Source organism: Nymphalis io, chromosome 11 (assembly GCF_905147045.1).
Source record: "Nymphalis io chromosome 11, ilAglIoxx1.1, whole genome shotgun sequence".
Lineage (NCBI taxonomy): Eukaryota > Metazoa > Arthropoda > Insecta > Lepidoptera > Nymphalidae > Nymphalis > Nymphalis io.
In genome coordinates, this window is record NC_065898.1 from 11575582 (window position 1) to 11601013 (window position 25432).

General features: G+C 33.0%; 3 protein-coding genes across 3 annotated transcripts in view; all 3 read left to right on the top strand.

Annotated features, from left to right (window-relative positions):
* Window positions 1-6383: 6383 nt before the first annotated feature.
* On the top strand, window positions 6384-13993 carry LOC126771804 (uncharacterized). Its single transcript, XM_050491911.1, has 3 exons — window positions 6384-6561; window positions 12432-12637; window positions 13234-13993. Exons 1-3 carry the CDS (start codon window positions 6507-6509, stop codon window positions 13369-13371), a joined length of 399 nt encoding a protein of 132 aa, XP_050347868.1. The 5' UTR covers window positions 6384-6506; the 3' UTR covers window positions 13372-13993.
* Window positions 13994-18321: 4328 nt separating this feature from the next.
* LOC126771724 (uncharacterized) lies at window positions 18322-24445 on the top strand. Its single transcript, XM_050491769.1, has 6 exons — window positions 18322-18383; window positions 18976-19110; window positions 19879-19966; window positions 20045-22721; window positions 22801-22944; window positions 23161-24445. Exons 2-6 carry the CDS (start codon window positions 18987-18989, stop codon window positions 23392-23394), a joined length of 3267 nt encoding a protein of 1088 aa, XP_050347726.1. The 5' UTR covers window positions 18322-18383; window positions 18976-18986; the 3' UTR covers window positions 23395-24445.
* Window positions 23641-25432, top strand: part of LOC126771726 (nucleolar MIF4G domain-containing protein 1 homolog) — a 40139-nt gene continuing 38347 nt past the window's right edge. Inside the window, exon 1 of the mRNA XM_050491775.1 lies at window positions 23641-23650. The gene's annotated coding sequence lies outside the window, so the exon portion shown is untranslated. The remainder of the gene's footprint in view (window positions 23651-25432) is intronic.

The following is a 25432-nucleotide window of genomic DNA, read 5'->3' on the forward strand; positions in this document are numbered from 1 at the left end:
TAAGATGGCATATATATTCAAGACGCTGGTACATCTTATGGAGTAATATCATAAAGAGTTTACGCTCTAAAATATTTATATTAAATAGTCTAGCTAAAATCTAGTGTTTTGTTTTAACTCATTTATACTGAGCGGCAGTGCTATTCTCTAAGAACTCATTTCATTACTCACACGTGAAATGTTGACAAACGACTTATGGCGATAAATAGATATATTTTGATGTATTTGATGTATTCTTGTAATATTATAATTATTATGATCAATTTCGAAAATCAAATTCTGACATTACACGACGTGTATATTTGGCAAAGAACTATAATGAGACATAAGTTACATTTAAAAAAAGTTTTTAACTGAAGATTTTACATTGTTGCACTTAAAAAAACTATATTTATCCTCAATTGTATAGTCACCAGAACAAATTGCTTAGGAACATGTGCTTAATATCAGTTCAATCGGTTAGATTTTTCACATAAGTTTACCGTAAAAAAGATTTCAGTTACAGTAAATGCTTTTAATGTGTTTTTAGCAAAATAAAGAATCATTTACAAACTTCTATTAATAAATTTGGGAAATTTGGGACACCACGTTAACTTGTGTGGGCGTTATGTATCTTGAGTAAGCATTCTATTAACATTAAGTACTCCGCAGAGGCAGTTTTGTGTGAAAGTAATAATTACTTTGCCGAGTATATTCAACATTCATAGACCAAGCCAAATTATCTCCTCAAAAATTAAGTGGTCGTTACCCTTTTTTATTTTTAAAATTAATTAGGCTAAGAATGTTATATGATAAATAATTATGTTAAAAATATATTGTAAGTTATCTGGATATACATAATTATTATACGTTTCCAATTAAATAATTTTTGTGTTCGCAATATTATATATATATTTGTCGGGAGAGCAAATGATTCTACACCATCTGATGGTAAGTGATAGTAGAATCCAAACGCGTCTTTAAAATATCACCGACAATTACGTAAAAATGTTGAGAACTTAAACTACCTCATGTCGAAAACGTTGCGTTGACAACACCACACGCAGATTTATAGATAACGTCGTTATATAATATTCACAGATACAGGAAGATGGCCGTGGACGCTTTAAGGCCCATATTTTTCAATCAACAATTCAACTTCAATCTTGATATATCTCTCCATTTATATATATTTTAACATATAAATTGGTGGTGGTATGTCTATTATTATCATTATATGTCTTTTGTCTTATTTATCAATTTGTATTAAGTATGACAGAGGTATTTTAAACATAAATAGCCTTCTGGCGTACCAATCACAGACATTGAAATGAAATTATAGACAATTCAACACTTTTTACTGATTTGATATATTCCTAACAGTTAATATTAAAATACTTCGATACCTACTGCTTGTGGACGGATCACCTTAAAAGTTGGCACATGTATGAACTTCTTCATGATAAACGTTCTCGACTGTAACCTATTCCAACCACAAGAGGTACCAAATAAAAAACTTTGACGCCGGTATAATTGGTCACCGATATCAATTGCCGCGATATAATTGGTCGAGATCTTGAATAATCTATAATATTCCCTATAAATTCGCGAAAAAATGGCGGTTTCAATGTCCGCGAAATTGTCATCGGAACTTCGAAAATGAATCGATGTGGGTTATAACTAAATAAATCAAGAACTGTTTAAAGTGCGTAATAGCAGCAGAACAATTAGAAAACCGCATGCAATTTGTATATCTACGGGATGTTTACCTTTATTTCTACCTCGAGTATACATGGGATTGCGGCAAGTCTACTTTTATACAATTTACCTACAGACATAAAACTTGGTATTCATCGGTTTTAGAGTTATTATGTTTACACGCAATTAAACTATTAGAACACCGCATCTTTCACCAAATAAAAATCATCTAATTTTATATAAGAAATAAATATAATTATACAAACAAGTCAACGTCTGCCGTGCTTAGCCATTATTAGAAAAACTGAGAATGAGTTCTGCATATATAAAAGTAGACTTGCCGCAATCCCATGTATACTCGAGGTAGAAATAAAGGTAAACATCCCGTAGATATACAAATCGCATGCGGTTTTCTAATTGTTCTGCTGCTATTACGCAGTTTAAACAGTTCTTGATTTATTTATTTATTTATAACACAACACTATTCCACTTAACTAGTTATAACCCACATCGATTCATTTTCGAAGTTGTTGTAGTTATATAGATTATCTATAGTACATACAGTCGATATATATATATATATAAGTGACATCCACAAGAGAAAACTTATGAATAATATGAGGGTGAATGGATAAATGTTTGTTACTTTTTCACGCCAAAGCTACTGAACGGATTTGTGTGAAATTTAAAATAGAAATAGCTTATGACTGACTTAACACACATACCACAGCAGGTGGTACCCTCACTCCTTGTGTTAGAAATACTTATTTATGTACTTCATTTAATATATTTAATAATTACATATTTCTTTATTGTATTTGATTTATTAAAAATGTAATCGGTTTCAGAACGTCATTGTTATTGTTTGTTAAAAAAAAGTTAAAAAAATAGTTTTTCCCGCGCATATATAAAAAACGGAGAACTGAACGATTGTCATCGAATTAACAATATATGATATTTTGTTATAATTAAATTTAAAATGTCTCATAAGTTATTATATTAAAAATATTAAAATTAGCACATAATAAAATTTATTACTTCTACTGGTGTATTTATTACTTGTAAGAAGTAGATTACATTTTGTCGTTCAGTCGTTCGACTTTGTTTCACGTAGGTAGGCTACCCACTTATTAAATTCATACAAATTCGACTTCAGAGGCGAAAATGTTTTATCGTTTTATATTCACAGGTGTGAACATGTTCAGAAGTTTGGACAAGGATGCTCTAATCAGCTTAAACGTTTCTTTATACACCAATAACAAAAAAAAATATCCCACACATGTGCGAGTTAACCAACTTACAAATTTCACTTACCTATATGCAAAAATCAGTAATAGTCAAATAAATTAATTAATTATGTGAAAAGTGATTGATTAGATTATTTAAAAATAGAACAGATATATATTTTTAAAACGTTTTTTAAACAAAGATCTTACGCAAACAATTTAAGAATATGGTATTATTATTTTATATTTAGTTATTACTATAAAAGTGTATTTATCACTACTTGAATGATATATGATAAGACGAAAACCACGCGGCACAACTAGTGAGACACTTCCTGGATTGCAGCTCGTTACTACGTCCTATGCGCAGGAGCAGGAAGCAGCAATTTGTTCGCCTCTAATCTCTTAATGTCGGACTATGCGGAGGCTGAGTTGAGGTTGTGTGCGTTTCACGCATACATCGATATAAACTCATATACATATATAATAATTTTATCAATAGTCAAATGAATGTCATAACCACATTTTCTTAAATATTGTTATGCTCATGTGTCTTGACATATTATGTTTTGATTGGACTATCAGTATCTAATATGTTATATACTATTTATTATATATAGGGTCATTAATTGTTAAAATATTTATTCAATGTTCTTTTGGAAAATCGTATTTTGTGATCGATTAAATTTAAAACACACACACACACACACACATTAACAACACACACACAAACACGTAGTGTGTGTGGATTAAATCTTGCAAATGAAATTTAAACAAGGTCCAAAGATTCAGTTAGAGCTGAGATTTAATACACTTTTGATTGTGAAAAACACTATAATATAAACTACTTTTTACGCGTGCCTTCGCTTGTGGGGAAAAAGTGTTATACATAACAAAAAGTAGCCTATGTTATTCTTCGGGGCTCAAGCTTGCTTCACATCTAATTTTATCAAAATCGGTTCAGTGGCTTAGCCGTGAAAAGGTAACAGTCAGACAGAGCTATTTTCGCAGTTCTATTAATAGTATAGATTGTATTCGTTTTAGTAAATTGATTACATCATAGTATGTTATTAATAAGTTCTTTTAACTTGGTATTTAATTAAAAAACAATATCATACAACAATCATCGTAATGCTCTGTCTAGAAAAGTTGTAAAAATAGCGTAATTGACGTAAACACAAACACGCATAGTCCAGTAAAATTTATTAAATGAATTCGTTTTATAACACCCAAAAAAAAAACAGGAAGCTATTCATTCTGTAGAAAGAAAAGGTATTGGTATACGCAAAGCAGATATGTATGTCTAGAAAAGTATAAAACAATTGACCCAAATAAAATCTATTTATTTTCATTTTGCGCCCGCTGTAAAGAAGAAGAACTTCTTTAAGTAATTGTGACATCTATAATAGAATTTACTTTTGTTATATTACAATATTTTAATCAGTGTACACATTGTTGAAATACCAAATGAAGTAAATAACTAAAAAAATAAAATATTTACCGACAAAATATAAAATTAGAAACAACGGAAAACTGACAAATGAAACAATAGAATATTAACGAAAGTTGTCGTTTCCGTTGATGACGTCACAATTCATGTCAATATCAAACGATAATCGATCGAAACGATCTATTTAGTACCATTGGACTATGAGCGTGATAGATAGAGACAGGGTTGGGGCACCGAATCATCCTGCGCCACAAATGAAAAACGAAAATAAATTATTAAATCTAAATTAATCAATTTCAACAATAAGTAAAAACTCGTATGTAATCCATATACAAAATAAAATTGTATTTTCACCAGTAACAAAAGTGTGCGCAGCTTCATCTTTTGAGTATTGAACGGAACTGTTATAAAATACTGAAACTTAAATTTTGATGCTGCCAGGTAATAATCATGCGGTCACATTAAAATAACATAGAAACAAATTACAGATAACACCAAAGGCACGGACGCGTCTATGCAGGTACATATTACAATCTTCGTCTTCTTCTTTGTCCAAACTCTCTTCCCAGTTCAGCAGGGGTCGGGTCTCCTTGTACGTCTGCGCCGGAGATACATATTACAATAACTAATGTATACATAAAAATACTGATGCAAAGTTTGACCCATAAACACTAACAGGTGAAATTAAATAAGCTTTTACGTCAGCTGGTGAAAATGTATAACGCAGTGGTAACAATAACAATAATACTTAGTATTGTTGTGTTCCGGCTGGAGAGGTGAGTGAGCCAGTGTAACCACAGTTACAGAGGTCATAACATCTTGGTTCCCAATGTTGATTGCGCATTTGTAATGTTAGGAATGGTATATATATTTTACGGTGCCAATATCGGTTGGTGGTGACTACTTACCATGGTGGCCCATCTGTCAACTGCAATATAAAAAAAAAATAACATTTTAAAAACTAAAAGAAAAAGCATTTTCTCTTGTTTAAAAAAATGTGTGCGTGTTTATCTGTGTGCGTGTGTATGGATAGAGCATTATATACGTGTGCCTGTAAAAGAATAGTTTGTATAATATAAAGCTATTACGCAAAGTTATACCTACATTTAAAACTGAAACGCTAATACTATACGAAAGTGCTCCGTACCAAATGTTTGCGTTAAGGTATTTCGATTACATATGACGTCACCGTTACCCTCATTCCTTCCTCATATCACTAGCTAGGGTCTGCAGTAGACAAGTCCGTCTAACCTTATGTAAAATTTTTATATTTTTTTACGTTGGCAACAAGCGTCACACACTATGTTACTTTATTATATTATTTTATTTATTAGGTTTACCGTTTACTTACAATAACTTACACAAATAACTTTAAAGATACAGCAAATATAAACTTATTATGTAACTGTAAAGATCATTTAAAAGTAAACACAACATGCGAATGAAAAATGGAAACCAGTTCATAAATACAAAAATAGAAGCTTTAAAAAAAGAAGTAACAAAAAATAATAAATTTATATATAGCCAACAAGTGATACTCGTAAGTATTTATCATTCAAGTACCTGTCTACACCTACTATAAAGTTTTGTTTTCATTGTTTTCACCAACTATAAAAGTTTGAATAAGTTTGATTAACGTTCACAAATTAGATCACTTAGAGAAGGCACTTAAAAATAAATAATTTTTATACCAATGTTCCATAATTCCTTTGTAATATAAAATGTTATCGGATAAAACCCCATTGTTAAATTCATTATATTTCTGTTATCTCAAAAAAGTCCTGTAATAATTGACAGTTTCACAGATAGACAAAAATTAAATTTAAAAAAAAACATAAAGCTCTAAATATTAAAATTAAGAACACACCCCTGATCTCGATCAACTTGACACAATTGTCACATTCTATTCAATCTAATTTGAAACCAGCAAGACCTGGATACCAGCCCTTTCCACCTATACCGGTGCGCTCAATATATCAGTCAATTTGCCATGTATTACGGCAATTGAATAAGCGGTGCCCACCGTCGATTTGATCATAGATATAGCATAAACACCAGCACTAGTCCTGTAGTCTCGATTCAGTCGCACCGTGACCTGAACCGCGCGCGGTCTTCAGCGGAGAAAACCGGTTCGAGCGGGATTTAACGGCAATATGGCGTTCGTGACGTTTTGCTTTTTGGCGGTATTATGTAGTTTGCTCCAACAAGGTTTGTGGTTTATTTAGTTGAAGTGTTTCAATGCTGTTCCCTTTTATTAGGATTTATCCTTTAAAACATTTTATTATAGTTTCGGTCAATGCTATGCCCCTGAAATGTTTGATTTCCGCTATTCTGTTCGCGGAATAAACTTGTATATCCAAACAAACTTACAAAAAATCTCTTTCTTTGATAGAATATATATGATAAGTAAATTTGCAATATGTTTAATTTCCAAATAGGAGGTTATTTTTAAGTATATCCTTTTTAAATTAGGAAAAATATCCCCGTCTTCACAGTTTTGTTAAACAGGATGTCCGTGTCTGATGCATATCTTGAGAAAAAGCTGTGACATCAAATCAGACGGAACAAATAAAATTTAAATCAATCTTATTTAAAGAAGGATGACACGGAAATGATTACAAGCTGTTCGTACTCTCTTAATACAAATACACGTAAATCATTTCCATTGTACGTAACAACACTTTTAAATCGTAATTTTTCAAGATTAATGGAACGCAGAGCTAACACTGATAAATTTTATATACATTTATATACTCATATAAGAGTGTATTCATTATTATTCAACAACTTTACCCGGGACTTACATAATGAGGTTTTCTTAAAATTCAATTGATAATTTCTTTTAAATTTAAACAACACCTATATTAAGATAGGTAATTTACCGAATGTAGTCTAACCCATTTGCACCTAGACTATATATTTGATATCAATAACTTGTATGTTTAATGTTGTATCACGTTGTCTTATATAAAAACATAGCACTTAGTTTTGTTCGTATTCTACGCGTTCGTCGAATTGAATTGAAACCTTATACAGATTTTGGGACTTGCGTAAAAGTTTCTGGTATCGCGTTTATCCGTCTGCCTGTTTGCACGCTAAAAACTTAAATACTATGGAACGGATTTTCATACGATTTCCATCAAAGGATGGAGTAATCCATGTGGAAGGTTCAGTAGTATAATACATTAGGTTTTTTTTTATAGAATAGGAAGGCGGACGAGCATATGGGCCACCTGATGGTAAGTGGTCACCAAACGCCCCTAGACATTGGCACTGTAAAAAATGTTAACCATCGCTTACATCGCCAATGCGAAACCAACCTTGGGACCTTAGATTTTAAGTCCCTAGTGCCTGTAATTACACTGGCTCACTCACCCTTCAAACCGGAACACAACAATACCCAGTACTGCTGCTTTGCGGTAGAATATCTAATGAGTTGGTGATACCTACCCAGACGACGGCTTGCACAAAGCCCTACCACCAATAAGTTATTAATTCAGTTGAAGATGTAGGAAAAATCATGGCGACTGGGAGCTTTACTGGCCGCGTGAACCAATAGAATTATATGTTATATCATATAACGATATAATCGTTATATACTGACCCATATTCTACCCTTGCGAAGCTGGAATGGGATCTAGTAATTGCTTACTTTTTTTAAATATGCTTTGTAATTCGTGTGTATTACTCACTTTGTTCGATAAAAATAGCAATCGTTTATACTTATTATATTGCTGTTTCTTGTTGTTGACCTGAAACTATCGTATTTCTGTCTGTTTATCCAGTAATATGATCTAAAGTACACTTGGAAAAACAATACGTAAATTGTTTGAAATATGTTTTGTTGAGCTTTGGATATGAACATCGTTTTTGGATACTCTTGAATTCATCAGGAAGGATCTCTATAATGTAACTACTTAGTAAGGCTTAGTTAACATTCAGACATATAATACACATATTTTGGTGTAGAAGGGTCTGGGAGCTTATTCATTGTTGAGCAATACATTAATTATAAACACAAGTTAAGCACATGAAAACTCAGTGTATCTTCGCTTTAGATTCACGTGTATAGCCACTCCCCTCCCGATTTCAACGGCGTCTTAAGCCGAGGTCCGGCCTCATAGGAGGCACCCTTAGGACGTCCGACTCTCTTGAGCCCCTCGTGTGGCTCCCAACATCCGGCTGAGTCCATCTCGCCCACCCCCCCGGTGACGCTGTAGAGGCCACTCTGGCCAACAGCAACTTGACATTTCGAAAAAATAAAAATAAAACGTGTATAGCCAATGGGTCATCTGGACATAGAAACGCTGATATATTAAATAAATATTATCACTTTGACTTTGACATAGTAATAAAGTTAAAGAGATAAAACGCCCATTTCCTGTTGTAGGGATCCTAACACATCACGTTGCTCCGCTGTGGGAATTTATAAATTCCTTACTTGCGGATATCCTTGTGATATTTTATTTCTCCGTTTGTCATTTGTTAAAATATAGAACAAAACTGTACTCTATATTCATGTTATCCCCAGTTAAGCAAGTGATATCAAGTAACCGACTTGGTACTGAGCTTCAATAAATTGGCTTCTAAGAACAAAGCAAATATTTATCTATATTTAATTGTTATATTAATTTTTTTTTCATATTTTCGTAAAGAGGGTAACGAAGTAGACATTTGAAAATTCAAAGAACCTTAGATATATAATGATAATAATAATATAATAATAATATCCTGGGACATTTTCACACACGGCCATCTGATCCCAAATTAAGCTTGTACAAAGCTTGTGCTATGGAAACCAGACAACTGATATACTACATATACTACTTTTCTTTTGTAAATACATACTTATATAGATAATTACACCCAGACTCAGGACAAACAGACATAACCCGAGAACCCCTTAGAATTTGGAGGCCTGCAGAGGCGGGCCTACCGTCGGGACGTCACAGTAGTATGCGCAAGCGATCCCGTGGCGTCCCCCGAAAAGACGGTGTGGGTATCGCTGGTTTTTTGGTGGGTATTTCGGCGCCTTCAGCGGCGGCGAGCCCCACATACACTTCAAGTGGGGGAAACGCGTAAATGCGCTTTTCCAGTGGAAAAAAAGGACAAACAGATATGTTCATACACACAAATGTCTGTCCTGGGTGGGAATCGAACCCACAACCTTCGGCGTGAAAGGCAAGTATTTACCAACCACGCCAACCGGCTTATCACATAAAGTTAGATCCTGTAAATCCCTTTATGTTTCTTTCGGTTTTGGAATATAAACCACGTTGCTATAACGCTGGTTGGTGTACACCTCTAATACACTTGTGGTAGATTTTCATCCAAGGAAAACATTCCTTCGGCGCTGAGCACGAGATCATTTTATTAACGCAAATTAAGAGCATAAATATTTATGCATGCGCCTTGCACGTTTTCGAACCCACAGTCTACGGTTAAGATTCAGGTATTGTAACCATTGACTAAAAAAATATGGGTGGAACTCAACTACGCGTTATACTAGTTTAAACGATTAGAGCATCGTAATTCTTATATATTATTTATATTAGTACGATTATAGAAAAAAAAACAAGTTATACGCCATAAAGTAACTTCTACATAAGCTACCTGTTAGTATATAATCAAATCTAGGAAGAACTTTTTAATAGGCTCTAGTAACCCGATCGAATTTGGACATATTTAGGAGGAAGTTAAATTTTTCATAAAGAGAAGTCGAAAAAGCACATATATAAAGCCCAATCAAGGTAGGTATAAGCCAGATTCAAATTAAAACGAGCACTTTTAAATTATTTATGAGCTTTAGTGTATGGGTTGAATCAGAACATCGTGTGTACATTCTGAATAACAAACAATATCATTCAATTAAAATTATAGAGCTATAATTATAAATTAATTTATTATTTTATAAAACTGAACTTAATTAATTCACACTAACGTGCATTTCGTTTAACACGACGCTACCAAGTAGAATATTTATTTATTTTTTAAAATAACGTATTTCTGTTCATCTGCTCCTTCAATTATACGAGGCCACATTATTAAATAATTATTAAACAGAATTAAAAAAGAAATGTAACAAACTGGTACTCAGTAAATATAACATTGTGTTTATTTGCGCTAATAAATCGTAATAAAAAAAAAACTTCAGTAATACTGATCGATTTTTTTAACACGTATGCCCTTTCAGGGCAATGATGCCCTACATAACCTAGCATGGATACAGTGAGCTTAGTTGCGAAGTTCTAATGGTTCGTATCCATCATGATCGCGAAACAATAGCTCTGCTGCTTCTTAAGTACTACAGAAGTAGATACACTGTTGGACAGCGCACGTTCTATGTTTTACTTGTAAATATACCACTTGATGGTAAGTGATCACCGTTCATAGACAATGGCACCGTAAGAAATAGCAACCGTTACTTACGTCGCTAATGCGCCACCAATCTTAGGAACTAAAACGGGAATTTGGCGGTAGAAAATGTGTTGAGTGGATGGTACTCAGACGGGCCTACATAAAGCCATACCACCAAGCAGTATATTATAATGAACTCTCCACGTGGAGGCGGTTTTGTGCTGCACAAATTAGGGTGTATTCATGCGACGTCTTCTTCAAAGTACGTGAAGATACGCGGAGCAGATGATACATTTTATAATTTTACAGCAGCTTAACTGCGCAAACCGTACAGGTAACTTGTACGCAATTGAACTACGAGTATATATTAAGCTTTCGACAGCGCTAGATTTTTGCTACCCTGCTTTGTCAATTGGTATATCATAATTTTTATCTTTAAATTGATACGAGGTCAAGAACTGGAAGCGATCTTATTTGTATATTCTTCAGACTATTTATAACTTTATGAGATGTTGCAAATATTTCTGCTTGAAGATGTTTCATGTCTGTGATGGAAACTATTTATTTTTGTATTTTAGACTAGTGTCTATACACTGACCTCGTTCACAGTCTTGTTATATAATACGTAACTATGATATGCACGATAAAAATATAACAAGACTTTTGTTTACTAAATATATTTATTGGATTTTCAAATAAACCGTTTTTTTATGGTTAATGCATATGACCCTCGATATTAGGATCGTCTTGAAAGTTGTAACGTCTGTAGCAGAGATCGCAAATACGATTCTATCGGAAGAACTATATAATTTAGATTTGATTGATAATTTAAATATTATTATTATGTTTTCTATTTCCTGGTAACAAGTATAATTGTAAAGAAAAAAATTGTCTATGGCCTTACATTTGCAGACAAAGTTACTGATATCGTGAGCCCTACCTATTCGACCTCTTTTTCAGTCCTGTTCTCAACTAGTGTACATACAGGACAGATAAAAGATAAAACCTTTAAATCATAATATTTTTGCTGGCATTTTATTTAAGAACTACCCATCCTAATTATTCACTCGACGGACATCTTAGACGGCAATAATGCTTTATACTGCTTTGAGTGAGCTTAACTATATATTTACAGGCACAATCAGAGGCCAATAAAAATATAAATAATCTCATTATAAGAATACCTACTTTTTAAGTATACTTTTACTTGAATATGCTTTGATGCTGGTGTTGGTGTAGTAAAGTTCAATCCATTGGCTTTTCCTGAAAACAGTTCCATTAACAAATTGTCACTTTACATCATCACAATCGAAGCGAAACGGAATTGTGGCCGTTTAACCGCTTCCCTATTCTTTTAACACAACCACCCAGTTGCGATACAGTTGATGTTGGATCGGAATAGAATCGGAGACGTATCGTATATGATATAAATAAGTTGTATTGGCGCCCTGTTATAATCAAACTGAGGTTTATTTTTATGAGGGATAGAATTGGCAAAATATCGTTACCTTTATAAATTAATACTATTGGTTTAAAATTAATTTGCAAGATATTAGTCACACATACACGAACTAACTTAAAAAGTAAAATAAATGTTAGTAAAAACGCTCATACATGCTTGTAATATGGCCTGTTTCTTTACAATTTTTTATAAAAGGGAGATCAATGAGCTCGTCCACTGTATAAATTTCAATAACAAATTTATACCAAATTGTCCACAGGTCTAGCCATCACATGCTACCAGTGTAATAGTCACAATGACTCCCGATGTCTGCTGACCAAACTGCCCGACTCGCTGCGACTACCCTGCGGACCAAAAGACACGATGTGCCGGAAAATCTCACAAGTCGTGGAGTTCGAGATGAACGGTATGCCACCGGACAGCCGTGTCATCAGAGGCTGCGGATGGGATGAGACCAGCTACAAGGTGCGTTAAAAGTTACGAAAGATATATAAGAAACAAAAGAATCCTTGTAGTAGTAGTTTTACTCCGCTGTGTTGCATTCCGGTTTGAAGTGTGAGTGAGCCAATGTAACTACAGCCACAGTTTGGTGGCACATTGGTGGTAATTAATATTTACCAGACCATTTACAATCAGGTGGCCCATTTGTTCGTCCTCCTACATATAATATTTTAAAAAAGTTCATTAACCTTTTAAGCCTTTTTTCATAAAATATAACACATACAAGCCTAATGGCTCAGTATATAGAGTAAATGCCTATTAATGTACTGAATTTTTATCATAACTGGTCTCATACTGGAGTTAGATAAAGATCGTTTAAGTATATATAGATAAATATTCTGTAAAATCTGTCCACTATTCTGATCTGAACCAGTGTATCGAAATAAATTTCATACATTCTCCATTATAGAAAAAGAGTTGCTTATCCAGTTGTGTTACAATGTTACTTTTAGTATATAAAATGATGTTTGCTTACCATTTATTCTAATGAAGATAAATCTAATCTAAAAATACAGTAAATAGGTTTATTGTAAAAATATTGATTCAACCATATGTTTCAGGGTCGTTGCTACCAGCGCTCAGGGTTTGGAGGCAGACAGGAGGTGTGTTCGTGCTTAGAAGACGGCTGTAACTCCGCCGCGGTACCAGTCGGAGCCACCGTCCTAATGCTCCTTACATTCGCTTTACTAAGATTCTAAATCATAGAATAATCAAATCAAGTGTATGTATACAAAGTTGTTATATGAGAATATAGTTACTTTTAGAATGATTGAAGTCCTTCGGATGCAACTAGCTGTTGTGAATGAGATAAAAAATATGAAAGATATGTTTGAAATTCTAATAATTATCTAATTGTCAAGCTAGATACCAAAGCGAAAATAGATAGCGATCGAAGAAGTATTAATTAAATGTTCCGATACATAGAATAGATAATTAAAGGTAATTAAAATCATAGATTACATAAAGATATAAATGAAATCGCTGATGTGCTTATTAAAAACATATTGCTAATTTAATTAGAGAGACCAGTCCAGGTCAGTTATCGAAATGAAGTTAGATGTTTCCATTAGGACTCGATATAGTTACAAATGGGACAATGGGTGTGTCGGTTAGTGCGACACACGAAGCGATAAATAATTTAGCGATGGCTTGTAAATAGACTTGAAATAGATGATAACTCAAACGTAACACTGCCTCTTTAATATTGATCTAATCAGAGTATGTGCACTTTATATTGTTGTAATATATATAATATATATAACATGTTAGCTATATTGTTGTGTTTGTAAATGCAAAGTATTTATTAAAAGTTTTTCACGATCCTGTCTTTTATTATATACTCCACGAGCCTTAGATATTGAAATCAATAAAAAAATAGTATCAACTATTTTCAAAACAGTATCAAACCAGATTTCGAATAGATTCCACCTTGTTCACCTTAATTGACTAACAAACTAAATTGTGCTCTTCCGTCCCGCAGCATCTCATTCAATGAGTAGCATCCTCCCGTTTGGCGTGTGATGACACACTCAGAGTACATAGGTTTCAGTTAGTTGCTATAGGCTAAGTCTAACCCTGGACAGATGCAGGGTGTAGTTGTGAATAAGTCGTGCAGACATGAAGTGTTGCGGCCTTGGACTTCTTATACTTTTTGGACTCGTCCAATATGGTACGTTAAGTTCTTAAAGTGCTCTAAAATTGTTTAATTATATTTTATATTTTATCAATAATGAGATGTTTAATAATTTGATTGATTTTACCAAACACATCATTCGACAAAAATGTATGTATGTCGTATTAATTATAATGTAATTAGGTGATAATTATTTCATAGTATAACAATAAAATAGATAACTTAACATATTTTTTAGTTATTTTATCGAATGATAAAATATCGAACAGTAATATATTAAATATTAAAAATCTTGTAAGTTAATTCAAATTGAAACAAACGTTGTGAGTTAAAACGCTAATATTTAAATTGTATTAATTAATTTAGCAAATTTAAATTATTATAAATTTTATAAATTATAATAAACAGGTTATTGAACCCAGCAGTTATGTAAGCCCAGAAGCTTTAGGTTTGATTGCTATTCAAATCAAGATAAATTAGATAAATTAGGGTTATTTACTTTGCGGTTTTAATTAAATATATAATCAAAATTAAGAACTGCTATACAAATGATGAACTTTTGAAACGGTTATAAGAATACTAGCAGCATTTACCTGCTTAATCCTAATTCCGATTCTCTAAAGATTCAACTAATTATTTCTGTCACTTGAGGAAATAAGATAAAAAAGTTGTTCGTTTTTTTACATCTCCATGTTTTATAAAATATACGTTATTCGAGTAGTATAAGTTACAAACGATTTCATGAACTAAACAAAACTAATTGAATTTTTTACCACCATTTCAGAATGTAGATTTTAACCTTAAGAATCGACAAGAAACTTAGTAGATACTTTTTCCTGATTAAACTACATAGTTATGTCATTAAAACTGGAAACTATTCAAAAATGTTATTTGGAATTTATTTTAATTATATATAAGCCCTTATGAATGTTAAAGTAAATTGTCGAAATTTTTACCAGTTCACACTGGTTTAGGATTTAACTGGTTGTACACTTTTTACCAGTTCGATCGGCTTACGTAACAAGAAAATGCGTGAAGAATTTGAAGCCATTACGAAACAAGCAGCTCAAGTTAAGTGGAAGTTGAACTAAGCGGTAAAAATTTTACTCAAGCCAACCCACCATACTCAAGTTAGATAGTTTATTTCTTGCAAAACTAAAGACATGCTCATGATCCAAAACTTGGTACAGTATATTATCAGAGCTTCCGTTATCGTTTATTGTTTCCACTTCCACTTCACTTCATCACTAGGAACAAGAATTATAGCAAAACTTATTAATCTATTAATAAATAACATTCATGACATTTAATTTTCTTAAGCCCGGGTCGTAAATGAAAGTTTCGAAATTATTTAATTGAGTTCACGTGAAAAAAAGTTCACAAGCTTTTCTTTATTATTCTGCTTAACTTCTTTATTATTTGCTTGTTTTCATGTTTTTTTTTTTAGTTTTCAATTAATTATTTTTTTAAATACTTAATAAATAAGTTACCGATATATTACTATTTTGTTTATTATAGATTACAAGATGTTCAGCAATTAGGCTCAGAAATAAGTCCAATGGCAAAGGAACTCGTGTATTAGCTGGGAACTAATTTGTATTCCAGAACTATAAAGCCTATATATTCCTTGGATTATTTAATCCTTATGTATTTGACTTGTCTATTATAGGGTCCACAATCATGTGCTACGAATGCAACAGCGCGTCTAATTCCATGTGTTCAGACGCCATTTTACCGGACAGCATGAAGCGAAACTGTTCCGACCACGACCGGGGAGTGTCACACACTCTGTGCAGGAAGATGATACAGCATGTCGATTATGGGATCAATGGTCACTTGCCTGAAAGTAGAGTCATCAGAAGTTGTGGATGGGATGATACCCGGTATAAGGTAGGAATTATAAAAAAGATTATAATTATGTATAAAGTAACACCCACTAAATGTACCTGGGTTCAATATTTATTTAGACGTCCTTTTTTCCGTCATGCTGTTCCAGTGCGGTTTGGTGGATACAGATTCCTTTTTTCCTCACGACGTTTTCCTTCATTATCAAGCTGATCAGAGCATTTAAACCCACAGTCTTCTGTTAAAGTTCACGTGTTCTAGCCACTGGGCCATATCGGCTATAATTATATATATATGTATATATATATATATATATATATATAGAGCTGCTGTACAAATATATATCTCGAGGTTCGAATACTATGTCGAGCTCAAAGTTCGTGGGTTTTCCTAACAAATGTCTTCTCAGTAGCAGGTCGGAGTTAGGAAATTGGTAGTGTTGCACTACGTTACTCTGGCGCCTAATCTCTTGCTGGAGTTGTCAGATTACATCTGACGAAACAAGAGAACTCTCACCTGTTTTGCACACACACTTTGCGCAGTACACTAGTTGTTGGAATTAGCCGTCACATGTGTGTGACCATTTAATGTTTTATAGGAATATAGGATTTTATATTAAATATAGTGACAGCTCGTACATAATCCCACTTCTGCCAAAAGTCTCATCTCTTTAGAAAGATTTGTAGCTTATTCCACCACACTACTCCACTGCCAGATGGTTCACTCATAATATTATCCTCAACTACTGACTACGAGATGAAATATATACACAAATTAAACAGTTTTTACGTATTTAAAACTAATGTTACTAAACTGGTGTTACTTACTGGTTATCACCAGGGCTTTGTGCAAGCTCGTCTGGGTAGGTACCGCCCACTCATCAAATATTCTACCGCAAAACAGCAGTACTTAGTATTGTTGTGTTCCGGTTTGAAGAGTAAGTGAGCCAGGGCAAATACAGGGACATAACGTCTTAGTTCCCAAGGTTGAAGGCGCATTGGCGATATCAGCGATGGTTAATATTTCTTACAATGCCAATGTCTACGGGCGTTGGTGATCACTTACCATCAGGTTGCCCATATGCTCGTCTGCCTATCTATATTATAAAAATAAAAATAAAAAATAGTACTAACTGGTATTAGTTTTATTAAACAAGTTCCTTTTTTTTGACTAATTCTTAAACAAAAGAAAGTTTCTTCGTTTAATTTAAACAAAATATGTCTGTTGTACCAGAATAATAAGCATTAATATTAATAAATATTAAAATATTTTTTTAATTCAACAGGGCGTTTGTTACCACCGATCAGGTTATGGTGGTCGGCAGGAGGTGTGTTCCTGTTTAACCGATCTCTGTAATGGAGCGAGTGATATCTTTTTTTCTCATCATCATTTAATCATCAGCTTTATTTTAATATGTACATTTAAACATTTTAATAATTATATATTTTAAAGAAAAATATAGCTAGACCTGTGATTATGGAGATAGTTACAGTTATACATTCCATTTAATAGAAAATAAATTTAGTTACCATTTTTTTTATATAGCGCAATAACTACTTATGATTAAATTGGTACGAATAAACGAATAATTATTTTGTTTTATTTTTTCACATTATTTCCTTCACAACAGTTTTTATTTTTCTTATATTTATAAATACGAAGTATTCGTTCGGTTGTGAGATACACAATCACGCTCCACCGGAATGAATTATTAAAAAAAATAACAAATTATGTCGTGAAATTTATAATAAGTTTTTTATTAAGGTATTTTTAATTTAATATAAACTGTTATATAGACTTTCATATAGCATAATAGATCCGAAATCTTTAATTCTATGAAGAAAAAATATTTTTTCCTAATTAAAAAATGTTAAAACTCATTTGTTCGCGAAAAGGCTGAAAACGTTTACTGAAAAGCAAAAATCGAATGACACGACGTCAAGAAACAAATGAACGAAATCATATGGTTCGTTTCAATTATTTGGCAAGTTATATATCGTCCATTACACGTCGATTATCAGAAACAATAATGATATTCTTCATAAAAACATTCATTTAGAAAATAAGCAAGGTGTAAGTGCCCATAGCGGATTTGAAAGATCTAATCATCCTTGTTCTTAAGCGAAAATAATTTGGTATTGCCCAAAAAAGATCTTAATGATACTTATTAGTTAATTTGACATGTTCGTATAAAAACTACTCTAGAGAAGGATATTAAAGCTGCCTTTAACGGTGAGTGATTTTTTTGTATATAAGGTATTTTACAGACTGTAAATTATTTACAAAATCTATATTATAAAATAAGTAGTTTTGTTATAGTAGAATTTTTTCTAGGTGTGGTAGGCTCCGTGAACGCCACACCAGCCATCTAGATCACGTTAAGACATTTCACTTAATTTAAGTAAAATATAAATGATTTATTACTTATTTTAGAAAGAAATGAAATTGTAGTAAAACAACTAATGCATTTCTTTTATAAATTTGTATTTTGAGCAATTTTTAATAAAATATCATAGACAATAGCTCTTTATTTAAATACATGGTAATAGAAATTCTAAATGAGTAAAATTATTCAAATATGAAAACTAACCATGAAAATCATATGAAAGTCTAAAATTATTAGTCTACTTGGTGGTAGGGCCTTGTACAAGCCTGTCTAGGTAGGTACCACCGATCAGATATTCTACCGCTAAGCAGCAAAAATGCAGTGAAAAAATTTTGAATAAAAAAAATGCAAATTGCGTTTTAAAACTACACCAAGGACAAATTATGACGTCAGCAGCCAGTATCTAATGAGCTTTCTCTGTTCTATTCTACATTACAGGATCAAACCAAATGCAAGATTATGGTGGTTCAGCATCGAACAAGTCGAGAGAGTATCGTGATTGCGAAGGAAGAGAATGTAGCCAAGAGAGTTCTTATTCCATAACCCAAGGAACATTCTTCCGGAAGAGTTATGGTAAAAGACATTTTCTAAATATGTACATTATATAGACGTAGATGTAAAATATAACTAATATAGGTTTTTATTATTATTACCGTCTCAACCTTATTACATTTTGTATATAGGCAAAAGTTATATGGAGTTATCACTAACTTTCACTGCTCTAATCATCAAGATAAATATATACATGCATGCGAATGTAATAAACGTGTTAACTATATATAAAAATAATATAAAAAATGACTGCCTCGTTGGTCTAGTGGTTTGGTGTAAGGCCGCAGACCCGGAGGTCCTGGGTTCAATTCCCAGGTCGGGCCAATTGGGTTATTGGGTTTTTCTGTCAGAAAATTCTCAGTAGCAGCCCGGAATCTGGAAGTTGGAAGTGTGTACACTTCCGTGCCTCGGAAAACACGTTAAGCCGTTGGTGCTGCACCTGAACTCTTTCTGGTCGGGTCGGATTGCCGTCCCATCGGATTATGAGAGTAAGGGAATAGAGAGTGCACCTGTGTTTGCGCACACACTTGTGTACTATAATATCTCCTGCGTAGTTGGCTAATCTCTTTTGAGATTGGCCGCCGTGGCCGAAATCGGTCTGGAGGACATTATTATTATTATTATAAAAATACAATCTTAGGCATGACTTTTAACAAACACATGTATATTATATAAGTAACGTAAAAAATACATTTCACAGTTTTAGTTTAGATACTGCAATTTAAATTAGCGAAAATTAAATGAATTACTCCAATTATTTCTTATTGACGAAAAGTTTCAAATTTTTAGGTTGTTCCAATAAAGAATTGATCGACCAGACTTCGTATTGCAGAGTTGTAACTGGACCGGATAATTCTACCAGTCAGAAACACTCCAGGTAAAATTATAAGCTGTACGTTATTTAATAAAAATGAAAATAGCTGTTGTTTCGAATAATATACTTATGTTTTTTCAGATATACAAATTCGTCAGCCCCTTCTTTTAGCTCTCCACCGAATTCTCCCTTAGTTGGCCTCGTATTTGATCCATCTTCACCCAACTATAGTGGATCTGGTATCATGACTGACCGTCTTAATCCTGACAGACGTTCACAAAGCTCATGGTCTGTTTCTCATCAAGAACCTATTGGAAGTGGAGTAAAGAAAAAAATTGTAAAAAGTCATGACAAACGAAACGCTTACAGCGCTGATCCTCGATATCAAGAAAAATATAAAGAAATCAGTACAGAAACTGATCATTCTAGAAAAAAGGATAGAAATTTAACATCAGAATCCACATCGAGTCTTGATTTCTTTGCTGAAGGGGAAAGAATGGTATCAGAACTTTGTAATATACCAGATACGAATTCTCGTAATGAGTGCAGCAAGTCTCAAAAAGGGTTAAATCAAGACCAAGATGATAGAAATAGACACGTGGGCTCATCAGAAATATTATTGACGGCTCTTGACAAAATCGTCATCCATGATCAAATTCCTAACCAAATTGTTCAATTAGCTATCGAGGCGTGCACTGATGCAGAAAACATTGCAATTGCTCACCATAATAGACCTTGTTTCAAAAACATCCATTCTATTTGCGCTAAAACACGATCGAATGTTCAGAAACCTGACAGCGCAGTGGCAAATCTTCACTCGCAGGGCATACCGTGGGTTATCAAAAATTTTATATTTTCCTTTGTAAGGATTTTAGATGGATGGAAAGGAGTTAAAGAATTGTTGAGTGAAAAACATGATACCTTTTCTAGAATAGAAAATAAATATTACAGTCAAAATATAAGAGAATGCTTTGTACAATGGCAAGCGGTTACAAAAGAAATGTTGACGCACATATATAAGACATTCAAATGCCTTGATCACGGTTTTACAATGGAACAGAAAAGTTTTACTCACAATTATTACGCTACAAACTCAGCTGCACCTCGGCACCAAAATCAAAATAAATTTCAATCTATAAAACAACACATTACTACTCCAAGACCAATAAACGCTTCTCCATCGTACAACGTGATCCAACCACCGTGGCTGCAACAACAAACATCAGCAACTCCACAAAGCTATAATGAAAGCTCATGGTCGATTAGAACAAGTATGCCATATAAAAAATATCCTGTAGTACCACCACAGAATTCTCAAAACTTCTACACATTGAGCGATCAAAGTGAAAGCGAAAACTATCAAAAGACCCAATATAAATGTGATCCATGTTGTATTCGTGAATCAAAACCAAGGCAGTCTTGGACTATTACAAACGTACCAGATTGTAGAGTATTAGAAAATATGTGTCATGCTGACCAAAGAGAGCTATATTCGCAATTGAAACATAAAATGGACGCAGAACTTGGCAAGACTTCTGGCCAACCAATATTGAGTAACGCCTCTTGTGATATATTACACCGTCGTGAATTAGATCTCAAGGCAAAAATGGTGCCTTTAAGTCACGTTGAAAAAAATTTAATACCAAGTATGGCATCGTCAGCTGAGATTAGAAATTGCTACGCTCAAAAAAATAATAGCTGTGGTGATACTAAAGAAGAAGCTGATTTTTTTGCGGCATGGGGTCAGATGGTACAAAAAGAACCTAGTGATTTTTTGACTCATCATACTCACAACGTTCAAATACCTTCAAACGTTGTGACGATTTCAAATAATATTTCTGGCCCCGTGCAATTTATTGATCCTGAAAATGATGAGTTTCACGAAATATCCAAAGTGTACATGAAACCTGGTAGTTATAAGGTACCAATAAAACCAGTGGAAACTGTACCTCCTTTTTTGCAAAATACTTCTCAAGACGTCTATGATAATCCTGTTGAGGACACTACGTCTTTGAAAGCAAAATTATCGTTTCAACAAGTTACACTAGCACCGCAACCCAAATACAATTTAGAATCTTGGCCATGTTTGATGTCAAGACGAGCCGAGGACATAGTGATGGAAGAACAAAAGTTTAAATCTTCCCCATCTCAACTATCTTGTTTGGATATGCGAGCTGTTGAGGCTCTTGATATATTAAGTTCGATGATGTCCGATAAAGCCTGGGAAGCTGCTAAGCAATCTGCACCGAAATTAATGGATTTCATACATGAAGGATCGAGGTCAGATACAGCACGACTTTACAACGCATTGGGACTACGTACGAACGAAGAATTATCTCAAGATTTAAAGGAATTAAAAATGAACATCACTCCGAATGATCCCTGGGCAGACACCAGCCAGACATTGAAACATATATCTACAGAATGGAGTCAAACATCAGAAACTCAAGATATATCTCAAAATAAAAATCACGCTAATGATAATATCCTTAACATAGAAAATAATTCAAATACCTCAACTGTAGAACAAGGTAAGAGTACAGATGCTAACGAACAAGAGGAGACTACCAATAAATGTGAAGAGTCTAAAGAAAATACCCGTCGACGTAATTTTGATCAGACTGGCAATTACGTAAGAGATGAAAACCAAAAAAAAACCAGTGGAAAATCAAAGGTTGCTGTCTCTGGTACTTGGTACCATCCTAAAAAAAAGAAACCTTTGCCAGGAACAGTTATTAAAAAATTTGAAAATATTCTAACTAGCTTATCACAATTAAATGAAGCTGCATTTATTCAACGGGATATGGATATAAAAATTGTAAGAAATTAAATAATTTGAATTATAGTCGAAGTATATTTATTACAAAATTATGTCTAATACATATGTTTGTTTTCAGGCCCCAAGATTTTATGAGGTTGTCAAATATCCTATGTCTCTTAATGATATATCTACAAAACTGTTAAATTCGTCTTATACAGAATTCGATCAAGTAGTCCAAGATTTTCGGCGTATCTTTAACAACGTCAGATTATATCTTAAGGTAAAATATAAAACGAAAAATATGATAACTATGTTGTCATTTTCAAAATACACTTTAGTTTATCCTTGTTGCATCTAAATTTGACAAGCAATCCTGTTTTTATAAGCATTATATATTTTTATATCTGTATATGTTAATTATTATCTGAAAACTAGTTTAAGTTGGAATGGTTACTTTAGTTTTTCACTAGTTATTTAAAGTTCTCATAAATTTTAGAGCTATCCAGATTCAACAATGAAGAAACATATAAACAAAGTTTCGTCTGAATTCGAAAAAACTTTAGCTCATGAATTTCAAAATAAATGTGAATCAAGAACAAAAACACATGAACACGATGCTAGAGATCAAAGCAGCAAGAAGTTTGATAAAGATAATGTAGTAAACAAGACTGAAGGTAAGAAAGAAGAAACTAAGACTGAGTCTAAGTTAAATGAAGACGACAAGCAGTAACCATATTTTTTCTTTTAACAGACATAAGTTGTTACTTATAATTATTACATCAAACAACAGTAACATTAGTTTTTGAAGTTTTTGTTTTTCTTTAATCCTCTTTATTTATTTATATTTATTTGTTTCAATAACTTATTTCAAATGCTAAGATGTAATCGTAAAATCTTCTATTGTACAAATGTTATCGCAACTCGATTAATAGGTTTATTAAAATGGATTCTAGTCAAATGTTAATTAATTTTTAATAAATGTCAGTGTTGTTATCAGATCTAGTAATAAATAAGACTTAATTTGTAAGTGCTTGGAATTTTTTTCGAAAGGACTTTACGGGCTTCCAGACTTAGTTTAAACATTTTTTATTTCAATGAGTATTTCATTTTTATTTGTTTGTTCCATTAGTTAATAATTCACGCCATTTGCTTTAATTAATATTATTTCATGAACTTTATTATCTTTTTTAGTCTCTATTAATTTTTAATAAAGGGAAATAAATTTGTGTTCTCAATATGTCAACGAATATGCTCAACTTTAAAAAGATCATATAAATACAACACTATCATTAATACTATGTATCCACTTGGCATATACCTTAGTTTTTTACATCTCAATCTATGATGTATTATTAGGCAAAAGTTAATAATTTCAACCATATCCAAACATGACGTCATATTGACAGATTATTTGGATGCAATGAAAAATAATAAACGAAGCAGAAATTTGCATTTGTCCACCTTTTTGTATGAATATTCTCCATAAAAAATGCACGATAATTCTTTCGATGTTACTGAGTGGATTCTACTCATGTTTGTCAATAAATATTCAGGAATAAAATGGCAGTTGCAAAATAAATCTTTATACATTTTAATGTTATTTTTTACCCAATTTGTTCATTTGATCTCTTTCGCATTAGTTTAATTATATATTTAAAATGATTTTTGATTACATTTTATCTGCCATAGACATTAAGTGAATTCAAAACGACGTCTTTTTTCGATTATGATTCGATCTATATTTGGTAATGATTGGTTTTTAAATTTTCAAAATTCAATTTCGTGGCGTTGAATTAATTTTAAGTATTCATTAAGGTGTTATTTTATTATTTAATTTATTTACCTGAAATTATGGCAAGGAACTTCTATAATAAATAATGCAAACATTGTTTTGTACTTGAGTTTTAATTATAGCACCTTTATATTGATTTCTAATATACATTGTTGCTAGTTGATTTTATTAATTGAAGATGAGCTCCAAGTTAATTGCCAGTTCCCCGTAATTACGAGTGTGTACCAACAGGGGGCTAGAAAAACATGTATTCGAGGATTATTATTAAAGCAATTTCAGAATTCTCTTTCGTCCAAATTGTCTGTCAATTCGTCATTGCACGTGATGATAAAACGAATAGATACGTTTTCATACATTTTGCTCTATTCTACAAACAAAATGTCAATCACTATATATGGTTCGATTGCGATTTTTATTTAATGTAAACAGCGCAATCTAGTGATAATAATCGAAATTCCATACTCCGTACAAATATATGGAACGTCAACGCTCAACTTCAATTTGTCTTATAAGACTAGCGACTAGTAAGGCTGCATTTCACCATAGATGTGCGGGGATGAGTAACGAGGGATGTGTTGTTTACCTAGCCTCGCTCAGCACAGGCTTAGTTTGAAAACAAGGGAAAAATGTGTGCTACGGATGTGTTTCCAGGGATCACTATATGGTGTTTGTCAGAGGTACATGTGTAGTGTATAAAAACGAGCCCGCTACACCTCCTCGCACCGCTTATCCGCGTACCGTTTCACAGCATCCCCTCGCACAGCTCAGCCTAGCACATCACTCACACCGATTCATAGCCTCGCTACACATCCTCGCACCGCCCAGCTGCCTCGCACATCTTTGGTGGAAACGCAGCCTTATTCTGAAACCACGTGTTACTTACGGATCAAAAGGCTGCGGATAACGGAATGTATAAAGACGACAGATACTAGTATTTTAATAAAATAATGTGACTAGGCTTTACGGTTTCTAAATG